The sequence below is a fragment of the Cupressus sempervirens genome, chromosome 7 (assembly GCF_028749045.1).
Source record: "Cupressus sempervirens isolate cs-2001-9-10 chromosome 7, ASM2874904v1, whole genome shotgun sequence".
NCBI lineage: Eukaryota > Viridiplantae > Streptophyta > Pinopsida > Cupressales > Cupressaceae > Cupressus > Cupressus sempervirens.
This window is the reverse complement of record NC_143124.1, coordinates 181117318-181135447: the sequence shown is the minus strand read 5'-3', so window position 1 is coordinate 181135447 and position 18130 is coordinate 181117318. Positions and strand designations below refer to the sequence as shown.

The 18130-nt window shown below is 34.3% G+C and overlaps 2 protein-coding genes and 1 long non-coding RNA gene across 3 annotated transcripts; 2 read left to right on the top strand and 1 right to left on the bottom strand.

Annotated features, from left to right (window-relative positions):
* Positions 1–6579: 6579 nt before the first annotated feature.
* LOC149546099 (leucine-rich repeat receptor protein kinase HPCA1-like) lies at positions 6580–14498 on the top strand. Its single transcript, XM_089791006.1, has 18 exons — positions 6580–6885; positions 6976–7102; positions 8112–8183; positions 8534–8608; positions 8742–8813; positions 8930–9091; positions 9178–9252; positions 9351–9422; positions 9556–9627; positions 9844–9912; positions 9988–10062; positions 10147–10347; positions 10441–10907; positions 11026–11181; positions 11494–11633; positions 11771–11990; positions 12802–13046; positions 13862–14498. The coding sequence occupies exons 13-18, from the start codon at positions 10622–10624 to the stop codon at positions 14378–14380; spliced, it is 1566 nt and encodes a 521-aa protein (XP_089647132.1). The 5' UTR covers positions 6580–6885; positions 6976–7102; positions 8112–8183; positions 8534–8608; positions 8742–8813; positions 8930–9091; positions 9178–9252; positions 9351–9422; positions 9556–9627; positions 9844–9912; positions 9988–10062; positions 10147–10347; positions 10441–10621; the 3' UTR covers positions 14381–14498.
* LOC149546101 (leucine-rich repeat receptor protein kinase HPCA1-like) lies at positions 6792–10288 on the top strand. The gene is made up of 11 exons (XM_089793889.1): positions 6792–6885; positions 6976–7102; positions 8112–8183; positions 8534–8608; positions 8742–8813; positions 8930–9091; positions 9178–9252; positions 9351–9422; positions 9556–9627; positions 9844–9912; positions 10147–10288. Exons 1-11 carry the CDS (start codon positions 6792–6794, stop codon positions 10286–10288), a joined length of 1032 nt encoding a protein of 343 aa, XP_089650015.1.
* LOC149546100 (uncharacterized) lies at positions 12214–14006 on the bottom strand. The gene is made up of 2 exons (XR_016353652.1): positions 13868–14006; positions 12214–13074 (listed from the first exon to the last, which is right to left on the bottom strand). It is a non-coding gene; the product is annotated as an uncharacterized LOC149546100 (long non-coding RNA).
* Positions 14499–18130: the final 3632 nt, after the last annotated feature.

Genomic DNA, 18130 nt, shown 5'->3' with positions numbered 1-18130 from the left:
TCCTCTAGATATAATGGCTACATTAGCAAAGATACAAAACTCTGGCGTCAAACCTCCTATGCACTAGGTGTTTCTTGTGAGATACAAAATACTAGTTCTTAATATCACATAAATCAGTTTTGAATTTATTTATAAAAATAAAGAAAATAAAAAATAAATGATACTTATACATACGATGGGGTTCTCACTACGAATGAAAATGCCAGAGGATCTATGACATGGAATCCGCCTAGACTCATCACCAATAGCCACACCCTATACAATAAAGAATGTAATTAAATTTCATTACCACAAACATTTTACAAGAATGCATCGTTATTTAATCACTTTAAAAGCACCTAATTACCTTTCCCTTGTCAATGGGTTGTGCCTCATCCCCCGCACTCTATCTCCCACTGATAGGTGATACCTACAAGAGAAAAGAAAGATTAGAAACCATATATGTTGCAATATCAAATAGAGAAAATAATGAGAACACAACATAATGTACCATAGATGTCTCAAAGTCAAATTAAATAGTTGATAGTGTGACATTATCAACCTGTCTGAGCTCCTCCTCAGTCATCAACTAAACATGAATGAAGATCACATACATGTATAAGCCAATATGGGTTAAAAATTAAAATTACTCTATTATAAAGATTAACTTTAAATCGCATATGTTGTAACAAAAAAATGTATACAGGTAATGACACAGAAGGATTCAATGCCTCTGCATGCCCCTCCTCTCTCACGTCAAGGTGTGTAGCCTCTATACGCGCATCTAGTGTATCCTCCTCAAATACAAATTGATACTTAGAAAGATCACCTATGGGACCCAGAAAAATATTCTTGCACATTATGAAAGTATGGGGCACACAAACATGTGATGAGCTCGCTGATGATGAACTCGTGCTAGCATCATCAACACAGGAAGGCAACATTGACCTAGCCTAGGATATCAATAGGCTACTCAATCTATGGATGGCTCTAATAGTCTGAGAGCTAGCCTCTGCAATGATATTAGGATGTTGCACTAGAGGAGGGGGGGAGACATCAGTATGGGGTACACAATTGTTAGCTTTCTTCCACTAGGAAAAGGGTCTATCTTGATGAGCTCCTCCCCCTACACCCATGTTGGGCTTCATGCTCCAATAGTTCACCTTGACGTCCAACAAAAATTCAGCATACAATTTTCTAATGAAATAAAATGGCACCTCTAAATTGTTGTGTGGAGGGATGTCAAAAACCATCCACCAGCAATCCCAAAAGTTTGCATGCATAGCCTCATTTGTGCACCATTTAGTTGATAGTTTGGGCTTTGTGCATTCTGCTTTTTTACTTGTTTTTGGGTCTACAAAAAAGCTAACTATATCATCTTTAATTATATTTAGGGCCACAACCTCATCATAGTCCAACCCATCATCAAACATGGCATGCATTTTTTCACGCTAGTGAAGAGCAACATTTTGTTCATTGGTAAGTGTTTATCCACTATGGTGTTTAACATGGATAACATGGGAGCCAATGCGGGTATAGTGTTATGGTTCGCAAAACCCTCAGTTCGACGAGATTTTCAAATATCAAATCTTCAATTCAAGGAGGGTTTTGAGGGGGCAGGGGATCATTTGGTGGACAATTTTGAGGGGGTACTAGATCGTTTGGTGGAGGGTTATGAGGAACATTTTTTCTTGCCCCAGTATCATCATTTGGGTCAGCCATACATATTAATTTGCAAAACATAATTCTTATTAAAAACAACCTAAATTTCAACAATTTCTATGAAAAAAAACCTAATTTTTAACAAATTCAATTTAAAATAACTAATTTATTATAATATTCATTCAAAATATTTTTTTAAAAAAAATTACCCTTATCTGATACCTGATCTGAAATCCGATACCTGAATGGAGGTCAACAATCAAACCAAAATAAATGCAATGTAAAAAGAACTCTCAGGTTTTTTTTAAATCTATGTTACAAGTTTTGAGTATCCGATTTCATACCGAATACTTGATATAATATCAGGTATCAAAAAGGTTGGTCCTAACTTTTTAGCCTTGGTATCAGGATGGGTGGATAAAAGTCAAAGTAGATTTTGAAACACTTTTAAACATTTTCAAACTCTACTTTTTTCACATCACCACTTTTTGGCACACCATGATCCTACATGTACCCTCATGCTTCTCTTGTTTTTGAGTATCGAAGCCTCGATTTGGGTATCTAGTACTCCCTAGTGTGGAGGAATTGCTTTTCCTACCTTTTATTCCTTCATTTTCCCTATTTGTTGTTTTTCTTCCTCACGTTAGAGAAGTTTTTCCTTGCACAAAAATGCATTCTCTTGCATGAGAAAGAATTCTCTCGCGTGAAGTGTAGTAGAAGCTCGCGTGAGACAATGCACTTCCTCATGCAAACCTAGGTATTCTTTCGCATGAAAATCGAAAGCAGAGTAGAGAGAATCGTTGGTTGATCTTGGCATTTCCTCGCGCAAGAAGGTACTTCCTCATGTGGCATTGCACACTTCCTCGTGCAAAGATTTACTTCCTTGCGCAAGACTGTAGGTCTATTTCCTCGTGTGAAAAATAAGAGATATCTCCACTATTTTTTGAGGAACATGTTTTGGTGTTTTGAGTACCCTTTTGGCCTGCTTGTCTTTCTAGGCTTTGACAAATTGGATTTCTTAAGTTTTGTTATTGTCTATGTTTTCGTCTTTCGTAGCTTTGTCATTTTTGGTCAATAGTGACATTTGGAGATCTATTGGTGTTTGGATGTTTGTTTAGTCTTCCATTATGATCTATGTGATCCTCGTATGTTGATTGTCATGTGATGCATAATTTTTTTTAAAAAAATATCTTGGCTTTTATTTTTCCTTGTTCCAAGGATCTCTGATGGGGCATTACATCCCTCAAGTATTTTTTCCTCTAGTCCACATGTGATGGACATGTCATTTACTTGTTGTCTAGTCCACATGTGAGGACAACTCATTTTGTAATTTCTTTTATAAAGGAAATTAGTTTATCCTCCTTAAGAGGATCTTGACACTTTTCACACACTTATTATGAATGTGGCATTCATAGAAGCTGGAGTTACAAATGTAACTCCTTTTTCATCTCTATAAAAGAGATGCCCCCTTCTACACATCACATTGATGTTGTTAATGAACTCTTTCTCTCTCTCTCTCTCTCTCTCTCTCTCTCTCTCTCTCTCTCTCTAGCTTTTGCTTTCATTCATAATACTCACAAGGGGTTCTCTTTGCTTTCCCCTTTCAAAGTCTTTGTCTCCTTTGTTGCTCTACATCAGTGTATGCTCTTGGAACTTGGTTATTTCATGGTAACATTATTTCTCATTTGACTCACTTGGATTAATTTAGTTTCCTTGCTCTTTTTTATCTTTTCTTACAATTAGTTTGTCATTTTATTTTTTGAGCTTTTAGAAAGTGCATTTTTTTAATAACTTCAAAACCATGTTTCTAATTTCAAAGCTTAGTTGGAAATTATTCTTATCTTAGTTTAGGGCAGCTTTAAGGGAAATTTAATTATTTTAGAAGTTGTTTTGAAATTTACCTAAAATGGCAAAAAAATTGATTTTGTGAAAATATGCCAAAAAGATAATTCTTTAATGGGGTTAAATCAATGTTTCCTCTCTTTGTAATGCAAAGAAGTTGAGTGAATAATGAATAGTTGTGAGTTTTGAAATATTCTCGTGTTTCTTTCTATCTTCTTATGATTCTTGTTTATGATCAAAATTAGGTTGCATTAACTCCCTCATTGGGCATACTAAGGAGACAGGATCCACTTCTCAAGATGTTTGGTGGTTTCTATTAGATTGGATATGTGTTTATTTATGTACTTTACTAAATATCATTTCTATTTTATTTTCTAGATTATATATTCTTACTTTATATTGTTTTATAATTTCTAGGTTAGCTTTCTTTGAAGTTATTAGTTTAATTTAAGTTGCAATCATATTATTGCTAGAAAGTGACTGCTCCTAACAATAGAGTTGTTTTGATTTGTTATAAATTTATTTTTATATGTTGCATTTCATCCTCACTCATATCATTTCCTGCAAAACCTTTGTGCAAATAGCCACATCTTTCACTAGCTTGATATTTAGACTAGTCTAAACTTATTTTTATCTTGAACCCAAGTGTTGACCTTTTAGAATTGAAAGGGGAGACCCTCATAATCTAAAGATTATGTCTATAAACTATCCCCAACTATAAGTGTAGACACCTAAATCTAATTACATCATTAAGAAATTGTTATGAATCAGTAAGTGTAGACACTTAAATTTGATAACTTCATCCCCATGAAGAGTTATGGAGATGCTAATATCAACTAGAACATGTGCAAAAGAAGAAAGATACATGGAGGTATTGATATCATCCACCTTTAAGAAGCAGTGAATAGAGTTGTTGATGGCCTCAAAACAAGAAAAATTGCAAAAATGAAGGGAAAATTTAGAAAAGTGAACCCACACTAGACACACACTAAGTGATTCAAAAAGAGAGTTGAAGGATACTTTCCAAGGTTTGACTAAGAGAGAGTGAAACCCACATGCCCACACCTTGTTGATCACTAAAACATGGTCATTAGAGGAAATGGGAGAAGTAATGCAAAATCCTTTCACATAAGGGAAAAGCTCGCTAGTGGGCCAAAAAATTTTAACTTCCTCAGATCCATCACCCATCAATGAAGATTTAGACCAAAAACCAACAAATATATACATTAACCCATAACATTGGTAGAAATCCATATTATCCACCACATCATTGCCACAAACCATAACAAGCAAGGTCTTCACACAAACAAGAGAACAAGATTTTATCTTGGGAGGAAGAGGTATAGTAATTTGGAAACACAAGAAAAGCTTCATCAATCAATATCAAAAAGATGCTCTAGGGGGATCCCCAAGTATTCACAACATTAGAAAACCCAAGAATAGATCTACTAAAAGAATGCCTAGTGAAAACATGTAAAACAACATCATCAAAACTAACAAGCCCAAAGGCTTCCTCAATAGAGACCTCTATACTAAAAATAACACCAACAGTAAACCCTTGGACATGCACAACAACAAGAATAAGAGACTTAGAAACCTCAAATCCACCCACACCAATAGTAGGGCTACCACCAACACCATCATGACACACCTAATAAGAACAATCAGAGAAAAATCCAACAAAGAATTCAAAACATTTAAGGGAGATTCTAGTTGCAACCCAACACCTATGCAAGAAATATAAACTCCAACCACAATAATAGGAATCCTCAAGAACCTAAGGAAAAAAGATCCATCAAGCTTGAGTAACACAAATTTTATGTTTGAATAAGGAAATTTGTAAGTAGGTGGTAAGAGGCATGCTAGTCATTGAAGAAGTGGAGGGGAATGGAATGGTGTTACAAATTACTTGGCTAAAGGACATAAGATCATATCAAGATTGGCATATTATTGATAAGGGACAATTACCTCATGGCATGTCTCATTTGTTAGATCATCTAGTAGACAATGACAAGGTTCTATAATGCTCCCTATGTTCAAAACTCTTCTCTCTTTGTGTTTCTCATGTTTGAATAAGTTTTTACCCTTCCTTTTAGTTAATAAAAAACAATTTAAAATTATCTTGCTACACAAGATTTCAAAATCAACAATTTCTTACAAATTAGTTATGGATACTAAGTTTAAAATATAAATTTTATGTACTAGATTTTTGTATTATATTTTTAAAAATTAAAACAAATTGATATTAAAAAATGAATTTTCATTGTTCAATCTCTGTTTTTTTAAACTATACTTCAAACTCCTTTTATTCTTTTATGTATAAAATAATCCTTAAATTATAAATATCATACATCATACTCAAGAATGAGAATAAGTCCCAACATAGATATATTCAAGATAAGTATGCTAGTTATGTTTAATTTTACTTCCATTTGACTTTCCCATTGAGTTACAAAGGTTTTTTAAACGTATACAGTACTAACTAATTAAAAAGATAACTCATATCATATTCTCACAAACGTAAAATAACTTTGAAAAATATAACCTTTTAATATTATATGGTATAAAAAAAATTTTAAACAAATGGTACGTATTGAAAAGAAACTAATTCCTCTTTAAAAAAAACGTGTTCGTAGATATATTTTTATACCAATATATTCCTCTCAAAACAAATATAAAATAATAATATGTTACAAATCTTATTATAACAATTAAATTGAAATTATTAAAACTTAATAAATTAATTTCACTTTGGATTCATATAATTGAGTTGACATTTATATTCAGATCCAATTCCAATATGAATGGAAGGAGATATTTGGATTATGTTCTTCAGAGCATGGCCTTTCGGACCGATTCCTTCACAAAGACAAGCCACCAAACGCGTGGGACTAAAATTGACGTAGTCCATCCAGGATACAATATGACTCCTCATCTATTGGAATAGAGTCACGCCGTTCGATGAAGTAGTTTGCAATACACACATCATGTGAATCAAATTTGCAAGTCCTCTGAGGCAGGTTGAAACAATCAAAGCTTTTAAGACAAAAAAATTTAGTGGTTTGTATAAATAAAGCTAAAAATGTCCTGCTATAAAATGGCAGAGCTTTGAATTTTTCTCCGGACATTCAAAAGTCGTCGCCGTATTGTTTGAATTACAACTACTAAATGATGGGTCTAGGCAAGAGGCTTTAAGGCATTTGTTTGCTGTTATATGCCTCAGAAGTTGCAGGTTGTTCTGTTTAATCAATCTTAACAAGTAATAGAACAAAAGTGTAACTTCTTTTGTTCTGAAGTTTATAGAAGACATGAGGACTAGATATTTTGGTGGTTTATGTTTGATTCTTCTTTGGATGGGTTTCCTGTGCTTTGGAGTTACAGGGGTGACGAACAGCAACGATGGTCAGCTCTCTAAAAATTCATCATTTTCTTTGTGATCTTTCCATAATAGCTGCACAAACTAATTATTTGGGTGTTGTGATTTACATACAGTTACTGCCCTGAATTCTTTAATGTTGCTGTGGGAAAATACGGTGCCAACAAGCTGGAATAGTGGCACAGACCCCTGTGACTCTAAGTGGGATGGTGTGACCTGCACAGACGGTCGCATATCCGTCCTGTAAGATTTCTGAGCCTATAAGATCTCCATTACTGTTTGCATAAGCTCTGTCAGTAATAACGCAAAGGAACAAAACACATTGAAATAGAACAGAAGCAACAAAGATTTAGATTTAACGTGATCTACCCAATCTTGGGTTACGTCTACCAAATAGAGAGTCTAATATTATTATTGAACAATTCAACCTGATTACAATCTGCAAACCCTTGCAATTCAATACGCTAAGAAACTATTAAATCATCATATGAAAATCCATATCTTAAAGTCATTTTATTCAAGACTTATGTCAGTTACAAGCTAGTACAGATGTCATCCAATACAAAAAAATAACTTCTCAGAACCCCGCAAAGGATACTGTCCCTTGACCCCATCACAAGGTTGTTGCCTCAAACCCTTTTGAAAAATCTGGGGGAAACCACACATATAGAAGTGAGGAAAAATTAACCTCCGAGTCTACATAACAACACATAAGATCACCACTACTCTTTACATAAGAATCCTGAGCGTATAAGATCTCCATTACTCTTTACATAAGATCACCCTTACTCTTTACATAAGATTCCTGAGCCTTTGTCTCCATTGTTGTTTGCATAAGAACTCTGTAACCTTATAGTTTGTTCTTGATTTCTGTTTTATAGAAGTAGAGAAATGTGAAAGGCTATGTGATGAAACTTCATAATACACCTGAATTGACTCTAGTTTGATATTGCCCTTTCTTTTTAAGCACCAAAACTTAGCAAATGTGTTAGTGTCTGAAAAATCTTGCTGACATCAATTTGGGTGTTTACTTATTTTAAGTCTCTTCATGTTAAAATTCTCATGTTTGCAATGGGTATCTATTTCTACAATATTTTAGATTGAAGCTCTCAAAGTACAATATCTAAAAATTATGTCGAATGGTAAGCTTTCAATGGGGAATCACACATGCCTGTATATGTATATCATTTTTATTTATTTCACTGAATCCCTTAAAATTGCTGTTACTATAATTACATTTATTCTTCTACAGATCATTATCAAGTGTGGGGCTGAAGGGATCTCTCTCGAATGAAATTGGATCTCTGAGTGCACTTCAAACTTTGTAAGCTCCATATACTGTACTAAATAGGATGAATTCTGTGAATACCAGTTGTACACAAGAATGATATTTCCAGTCTATAATAGTTTGTATATAAGATTTTGAATGGAACTATCATAAATTATTCAAGGATTCAACATTCCAGATCATATTAAAATCCAACATAAAGATTTGAAATTTGATAATTATGTTGACGAAAGATTATGCAATATGAATCCAAAAGTCAATATTCTCAAGTAATTTAAGACAATTTTATCCAGAAAAAGTATCTTAGAAAAATAAGAATTGTAGTTCTTAAAACAGAATCTGTACTTTTATTGGTTTTTACACTTCTGTTAATTTGAGCATTTCAGGGATTTGTCCTACAACACAGACTTAACCGGAAGGCTTCCAGATAGTATAGGAAACTTGGTCTCCTTGAAAATACTGTAAGTTTTGTTTTTAAATAATGCAAACGCCCTTCAAATGTTCAAAGCATATTTACCATCATATATTTTATTTCACAGCAACGCTCAATTGCAGAATTCTCTTTTACATAAGTGGCAAATTTCTCTCTCACAGGATGGCGATTGGTTGCAATTTCATTGGACAAATACCAAGTGCCTTGGGGAACCTGACTAAACTTAGTTTTTTGTAAGATTAAACATAACTTTTCCATGTAATGTCTTTATTAAGAGATACTTTAGCAATTGAATTTAGGAAACATAGACAAAATATGAAGGTTTCCTGATAATATTTGTTTTTGACAGGGCTTTGAATTCGAATAAGTTCACGGGCCCAATTCCTGCAAGTCTGGGTAAATTGACCAATCTAGAATGGCTTGACATTGCAGACAATCAACTTTCTGGGAGCCTTCCAGTCTCCAATTCTACTCAATCTGGACTAGACAAACTTGTAAATGCAAACCACTTGTAAGTAAGAAGATAGAAAGAAAAAATTCATGAGTTTTGATGACATGTGAATGAAATATTAAAATATTTTTTTGTGGTTTTTGTAGCCATTTCAATTTAAACAAGCTCTCAGGCACCATTCCATCTGAACTCTTCAGCGAGAAAATGAATCTGCTCCATGTGTGAGTGAATTACATTGTTTCTCATATTTCATGACCTTCAGCATGTTGTATAGAACCTAGATATTGACTGTGTTAAGTACTGTTTATTATATCGACAGACTATTTGATAGCAATGAGTTTGAAGGAGAAATTCCCACTACTTTGGGACTTGTAAATACTTTGACTGTCTTGTGAGTATTGACAATCTAACTCCATGATTTTTATTGCTATACCCTGTTTATGGTTTGCATGACTGTTTCACACACCGCAAATTTTTGGGTGCCCATTTAATTCATGTTTTGGGGTAATAATGTTGGGAAACAGGAGGCTTGACAGAAACCAGATAACAGGTTCAATTCCCTCCAACATCAGCAGCCTAGTAAACCTTGAAGAATTGTAAGAAACTTTTCCTTACTTTACCTCTGCATGGAGTGTTACTCAAATTTGATGTGGGTAATGTGATTCAGAACAGATTTTCACTAGTCTCTTAATTATTTTTATTGTAAGGTATTCCTATTAATGACAAGATCATCATCACTAGAGAAGGATGGATCTTTGTCTTAGTGTATCAATTGACAGAACTCTAAAATGGATGGTTTTGTGTTATTTTAGGAATCTATCAAATAATAGACTAAATGGTGCCATACCAGCTTTATCTGCACTAACTGGGCTCGGATACATGTAAGTGACTGATATAATTAAGACGTGTTTAATAATAATAAGTTAATAAAATCTCTAATTCATTTCAATTCTCAGAGACTTCAGCAACAATTCTTTCGATTCATCCACGGTTCCTTCTTGGCTAACCGAAACACAAAAGTTGACCACCATGTAAGTCATTCAGAACTCGCATTTCATTTGGGTTACAAGCGAAATTCTAGAAGAATAGTCTAACAATTTACTTGTATCTTTCAGAATCATGGAAAATTGTAGCATAGCTGGACAAATTTCATCAACAATCTTTAGTCTGCCAGTACTTGAAACAGTCCGAATGAAAAACAACCATTTGAATGGAACAGTAACAATTAGCGACAGTAATTCAAATGAAGTGCAATGAGTGGACCTTAGAAATAACAGTATAACTCAAGCTGATGTCAAAGGCAATGCTACTTTATGGTGAGTACCATACTGATTAGCATCCTCAGATTTCATTGTTTGAATTGGAAGACAAGGAAGTCTAACTCGGATTCACATGATGAAAATTTACAGGATTGGAGGCAACCCAGTTTGTAACTCAGGATCTAGTCTTTCAAGCTCCAAATCGTGCCAAATCTTGGTTGAAGAGAAAAGCTACGAAACAGTTACGGCACAATGTGGGGACAAAAAATGCTCTGGAGGACAGGAGCACAATCCCAGGACATGCAAGTGTCAACAACCTTATAAGGGTCGAATGATATTTAGGGCTCCCTCATTTTCAGATCTTACCGATACACAGAGATTCAAAGGCTTGGAAAGCGATCTTGTTTCCAAATTGAGTGTGGACATAGTCTATCTATGTTGCCTTTTATTTGATAGCACCCAGTATCTGATTGTGCCAGTGCAGTTTTTTCCAACAGATTCAACGTTTTTCACTCGCTCAGAGGTTTCTCAGATTGGTTTCAAACTAAGCAATCAAAAATATAAACCTCCAGCAGAATTCGGACCATTTTTCTTTATGGCAACTCCATACATTATCGGTATGAAAACGATTAAATTTTAAGCTGGCTTATAAATTCTTAGGTCCTATTTATATCGGACTATAACAAGAGACTGTTTAACTGTAAGTGCCCAAATTTCTTGGTTGATTGATTTCAGGATCTGAAGAATCTAGCACAGGTCTAAATTCAGCTGTGGTTGCTGGAATAGCTGTTGGAGCTGTTGTTTTGGCTCTCCTGGTTATTGTTGTAGGATTTTGTGCACTGAGGCAAAAGAAAAGAGCGGAGAAGGCCATAGAAATACACAAACCCTTTGGTACGGTATTCCTCATCAATTGTCTTAATCTTCTTTCGTAAAACCCCTTTGTCGAGATGGTTCATCCCGGAATTATTCCCAAGATTGGTGCATAAAATCTACTAGAGAATTTCTAAAATGCTTTTTGATTAAACTTTAAGCAAGTCTAGCTTACTGTCAAAAAAGAATTACTTACTTTCATCCTCAAGAACTCAATAAGAATTGTTTAATTTGCTGAACCAAAGTTGATTAACTATATTTGTGATTATACCCAATTGCACAATGTATTTGGTCAACTGGTTTCATAATCAAATTTTATTTTAATTGTCACAGCCTCATGGGGAACCAGTAGCATGGATAATGGAAATGCCCCTAAACTGAAAGGTGCCAGATGGTTTTCTTTTGCTGAAATAATGGAGGCTACGAATAATTTCTCTGAGAGTAATGTAATTGGTGCGGGAGGATATGGAAGGGTATGTTGATACGCAGCTGTAATGTCCATAAGGGATTTTGATGAGTGTTTGATAACGGTTTAATATTAGTTTAAGGTATATGCATATGTTTTAAACGGTTTTACTGGATAAAAGCCCCATTCCTACAATTTTCGCAGGTATACAAGGCAATGCTGCCGCAAGGTGAAATGGCAGCTATCAAAAGGGCTCAGCAGGGATCATTACAAGGTGGAGGCGAGTTCAAAAATGAGATTGAGCTCCTGTCCCGGGTTCACCATAAAAACTTGGTGGGGCTGATTGGTTTTTGCACTGAAAAAGGAGAACAGATGCTAGCATACGAGTATATCCCCAATGGAACTCTTAGAGAAAATCTCATTGGTAAAATCTCATATTCATCTATATTATTAATTAGAAAATAAGTGTTTTACTTAAAATAATAGGTGTGTGATATGAAAACCATGTACATAACAGTCTTGCAATTGAGCATCTCAAGAGGCCGCAGCAATGAGTAAGGCTACGTATTTACCATTAAATTACTACTACATAATGCTGATAGATACTAATACCATTGACCGAGTTGACATTATTGTAGAAAATTAGATAACTATAAAACTGCTCTTAAGCTTTTCATAAGAAGGTATTTTCATAAACATATTACCCAGCAGTTGCACAACCATTCCAAATAGAAGAAACAATGTAGCCCTTCATTTCCCCTGCCTTATCTTTGTTTCCAAGTTTCAACATTGTAATCAAATTGAAATAGCTGTCAGTTAACTCTCTTTGTAGCTTGTAATGAACTATCCTTTGAAGATTGATAGTAACTAAAATAAGCCGAACTGAATTTCACATCTATATGCTCACACGTGTAGCTCAGCTTGTTTTTGATAGAATTTTCTGCATCACTCATTAGTCAATAAACAGGATGTCGAGCTTACCGACTATACAAGCGAACAGTTCTTGTGAGGCTGTGCTAGATTACCAGAGCATCATAACAATACTGCATACTACTAGGCTCATTTTATATGTTTCTTTCATATTTTGAACAGTGATATTTTGTGAGCTGGAGCGATTTTTCTAGATCAAGATTTAGATGTATGAGAAACTGTTCCGCTGAAAAATGTATTTCAGATTTCTGTTTCTAGTCCAGATTTTTTCAAGGCAGCGCTAAAATCCTTCCTTTCAATGTCAGGTGAACTTACACTGGACTGGGCAAGAAGGCTGCAAATAGCACTCGGTTCTGCCAAGGGATTGAACTATCTGCATGAGCTTGCCAATCCACCCATTATCCACAGAGACATCAAGTCCAGTAACATATTGCTGGACGAGAGTCTGAATGCCAAGGTTGCAGATTTTGGTCTGTCCAAGTTAGTTGCTGATGGAGGTGTCAATGCTGGAGGCAAAAGCCATGTCTCGACTCAAGTCAAAGGAACATTGGTATGTATGTCTTCAAATTATAAACAATCTGTAAAGAAACAAGGAAAGAAAAAAAATTCTATCAATTTCCTCAATTGGCTAGAGTAGATGAAATAGGGCTTAAAATTGTACAACTAGCCTAAGAGGAATATAAAAAAGAAATATTGAACTATAAACACCTCCCCTAATGGAATTCGATTAAAATTACTGAAAATACATTTCATTATTCATCATCAGCACATCATTCATTATCAAACTCATGAAGTTCAAAGAAAAGTTGAACAACAAAAGCTTCCCCTATAAGGATGTGATTAAAATTAGGTGCAAAGACGGTACAATATTTATCATCAGATTCATAAAGTTTCTACAGTGCATCCTAACAATCAATATGCTTTCTTTTAGATTAGACCACGTAGGCTTCTCGTTGCCCGCATTTCAAAATAAGCACTATGATCCATCATCCGGCAGAAAGCAACAGAGAGGAATTAATCTCTTCACTTCTCTTACTTTCTGCCCTGATAATAGAGAATAGTGTTTGATCCAAAGCGATGGCAACAAAAAAACTATATAGTCTAATTCAGAAGAAAGCACATTGATCATTCAGAAATTTCTTAGATTAAGATCCACAAATGACCTAAATTTGTAAATAGGTCTATAAAAGTAAAAGAGTAAACAGGGCAAGCACTCAACTCTCTCTCAGGGAATATAAAACAAAAACAGAAAAGCGGAAAAAGTTAACCTAAAAAATAGAGGAAAACCTGCCAAATTTGTATCAATCACACAACCAATTTGAAGACTATCACTTACAAATGGTGTTGTTATTATATGTGTTGTAGGGTTACCTGGATCCAGAATATTACATGACCCAGCAGCTCAGTGAGAAAAGTGACGTGTACAGTTATGGCATTGTTTTGCTGGAGCTGATTACGGCACGCCTCCCCATTGAAGGAGGGAAATACATAGTTCGACTGGTGAAAGAGGCCTTGGAAAGTGGAGGCATAGCATACTTGCAAGAGGAGTTAATGGACCCTGTATTAAGACAAGACAATCTGAAAGGATTTGGAGAGTTTTTAGGTTTGGCCTTGAGTTGTGTTAATGAATTGGGTGCCGAAAGGCCCAGCATGAGAGAAGCGGTGAAGGAACTGGAATCCATTGTAGAAATGCAGGATTCGTATGACTCCATTAAAGACAGTCCACAAAGCAGCCCTGTTGGTGTAAAAGGGATTCGTAAGTTGTATGATGAAGATGATGATAAAATTTCCATGGTTCTATCAATGCAAGGGAGAGAGAATCATAAAAACTTGTTTGAATACAGTGGGGCTTACCAGGTATCTGGCACCATAGAGCCCAAATAGCTTTTCGTTCTTGGGGATTTTGTATAGTATGCTTTGTTTCATTTAATATTTTTTGAGAAGTGTGAATTGATTTTTTATACCTGGACGTTATTTTGAATACAACGGACGTTGTGTCGGATTTGCTGTCTTGTGAGCAGGCTTGAAATTTGGGCACTGTCTATGCAGGGACCAAAATGTACTTGTATTAATTAATTAGAAATTTACATATGAATGTTAATTTATTACAAAATACAAATAAATTGACTATGCAAGTGCATTTTAGCCCCTGCATAGCTAAGATCTGAAATTTAATAGTGGTCACTTTTTAATCCTATATGAAAATCTAAATTTTCTTGAAATCATATAGGCTGACATGTCGTATTCTTCTACACTAAGTTATTAATTAAACATAAAAATTAAATTTATTATAAATAATATAATAATTTATTTTATAATATAAATAAATGCTAATACTATTTGTTTGTTTATGTATTTTAAACTGATAGATATGAATATTCTTATTTTAATATGACTCTAAAAATTTAATAATTACTAATTATATATGTGTGTGTGTGTGTGTGTGTGTGTTTACATAGAGTGTAATGTAATGTTTCTATATTGTTTATTATATATTTATATTAACATAAAATCTTTCTAAAATAAAATATACAAACATAAAACTTGTTTATTTAATTTAGATTTTTGCATGTATTATTATTGTATAGTTATTTTTAAGTTATAGTTTTTCTTATGAAATAGAAAGTTTTTATATAATTTATTATATATTATTATAATTTTATAATTTTTTGAACTAAAAAATTTGATATTGATTATTCAAAAATTAAAAAATTAAAATTTTTTTTTTCCATAGAATGTAAAATGAAAGGTCGTCATAGAAAAATCATATGACAGGTGGGGGTGACCATCAAATTCCAGTCCTGCTTGCGAGCTTACAAGGAAGAAAAGGATTGAAATGATTTTCTGTGAAATGAATTTTCCATTTGTTAACAAGAAATAACGCATCAAAATTTTTGATGGAATAAACTAGACATATAGATGAAAATAGGACCCAAAAAAACAAGAGGAGACATGGGAGGACAAGTAGAGACAAAAAGAATGAGAAACTAGAAGTATGAAAAATAAAATAGAATAAAGAAAAATGAAAATAGAACTACAGAACACGAGGAAATATGGAAGGACAAGTAGAGGCGAAAGAAAATGAGAAAGTGGAGATATATAGATGAAAATAGAATGGGAAGACAAGTAGAGACAAAAGAGAATCAGATTGGAACTTGGAAGCAATGCATATGAAATAGAGATAAGAAGTGATATATAAAGAATACTAATAGAATTTAATAATAATAAATTTTTAAAAAAATTAGAAATGCAACAATTGGTTTTGTATATTTTTTAATCATCAATGTTTCCGTGGGATGAGAGAGAAAAGGATATGAAAGGAAGAAATATATGATGATTGAAAATCATACACAATTGAATCTAAAACAAATTGTTATATTGAAATGTGATATTATTATTTAAGAAATACTTAAATTAAGAATTATTCTTTGTAAAAAAAAATATAAATTGAAGATTAATAAGTTTATTGGGGAAATATAATTATCACAATAACAATAGTTTTGATGTTTAAATTTGTTATTTAATGATGAGCAATAACTTATAACTGAATGAAATGTATACAAGACAAAAGAAACATGGCATAGTGCATAGGTATCTCTTCAACTTTTTTATTCATTTGCCTATTTTGAAGACCTTGGAAAAAGCATACCGATGTAAAATACTAGTTATAAAAGAGACTTGGAAAATAATATGTTGTAAGAGATTGGGAGTTATTTTAAATTTAAGAAATAAAATTAGAGTGTTCAAACAATAGTTTATATGCTTTAAAAACTATATTAACTATAGTAATAATATTTACTTTAAAAAAAATACTATATATTTCTAGTGAATAAATTATTGTTATATTAATATTTTAAATTAAAAGAAAAGGATCATCAAATATGTAATTTCAGAATAATTATATTAACAACTTATTATAGAAATTTTTTTTTTTGATCTTTTGCCAATATTTTATTACATTTATCAACTTGTATTACATTATTGTTTTTTCCCCATTCAAAGTACAAACACTGGGGAAAAAAGGGTGGGAAAGAAAACCCCAGGCTTGCCTAAGACGTAAACATCCTATCTACTTCATAATACATTTGTCTCTTTTCAAAGGAGGGCTTGAGAAGGTATACCCTCTCTTACATAGTATAACTTTTTTACATTTTATCCTTGGAATGCATATATCCAGTTTAAGGATCTATGTCCTTGCTTACATAAGATAATTTAAAATTGCTCATTTTCTTAGCTATCAATTATATATCATATTTCCTTTTGGAACTTCATTTTTGAATTCAATTTCTCATGCTGCTTGTGTTTTCTAGATTTGATGAAGCTTTTTGTCATTTTCTTTGATATTTTATTCATTCAACCTTCCTTGTGGCTAAGATCCTTGTTAGAATGAATGAAATAATAATCAAATTCAGATGTGAATGCAAAGGACTTCTCTTTAATTTATCATTTTTATGCCTTGGTTAAATGAATTTTGATTTCTTATGTTAATGAACTTAGCCTTTATATTATCCTTTTTATGATTTTTTTCTTGTTTGCCTATCTTCTTATTAACTATTATTCTGTATATACATAAGTTCTGATTTTGCCTAATCTAACATTAGAATATAAAGGAAAACCAAGGTATGTGCACCAAGTTGTTGTGCCAAAAACATCCACATAAAGTTTTTTTTTTAGTTTTCCAAAGTGCAACTAAACTTTTTTTTCTCTCTCACTCTCTCTCTCTCCCATCCCTCTCTCTCTCTCTCTCTCTCTCTCTCTCTCTCTCTCTCTCTCTCTCTTTCTCTCTCTCTCTCTCCCCCCCCATCCTATACTCTCTCCCTCTCACAATCTATCTCTCTCTCCCATGTCCTACTCTCTCTCTCTCTCTCTCTCTCTCTCTCTCTCTCTCTCTCTCTCTTACACACACTCCCATCCCCCTCTCTCTCTCCCTCTCCCACTCCCTCTCCCACCACCTACTCTCTCTCTCACACTCTCTCTCCCATCCCCTACTCTCTCTCTCTCTCTCTCTCTCTCTCTCTCTTCTCTCTCTCTCTCTCTCTCTCTCTCTCTCATCCCCTACTATCTCTCTCTTACACACACTCCCATCCTCTCGTCTCTCTTTCTCTCCCTCTCCCACTGCCTACTCTCTCTCACACTCTATCCCCTACTCTCTCTCTCTCTCTCTCTCTCTCTCTCTCGGGCTACTCTTTCTCCTCTCTCATCCCCTACTCTCTCTCTCACTCTCCCTCTCCCACTCCCTCTCCCACTACCTACTCTCTCATTGTCTGGACCTCTCCCATACCCTAATCTCTCTCTCTCTCTCTCCTCTCTCTCTCTCTCTCTCTCTCTCAGGGTACTCTCTCTCTATCTATCTCCCTCTTCCACTCCCTCTCCCACCACCTATTATCTCTTTCACTCTCTCTCCAATCCCCTACTCTCTCTCTCGCTCTCCCTCTCCCTCTTCCACTCCCTCTCCCACCACCTACTCTCTCTCTCTCACCCTCTCTCTCCCATCCCCTACTCTCTCTCGCTCTCCCTCTCCCCACTCCCTCTCTCACTTCCTACTCTCTCTCACTCGCTCTCCCTCTCCCACTGCCTACTCTCTCTCTTACTCTCTCTCTCTCTCTCACTCTCACTCACACCCCTCTCTACTCT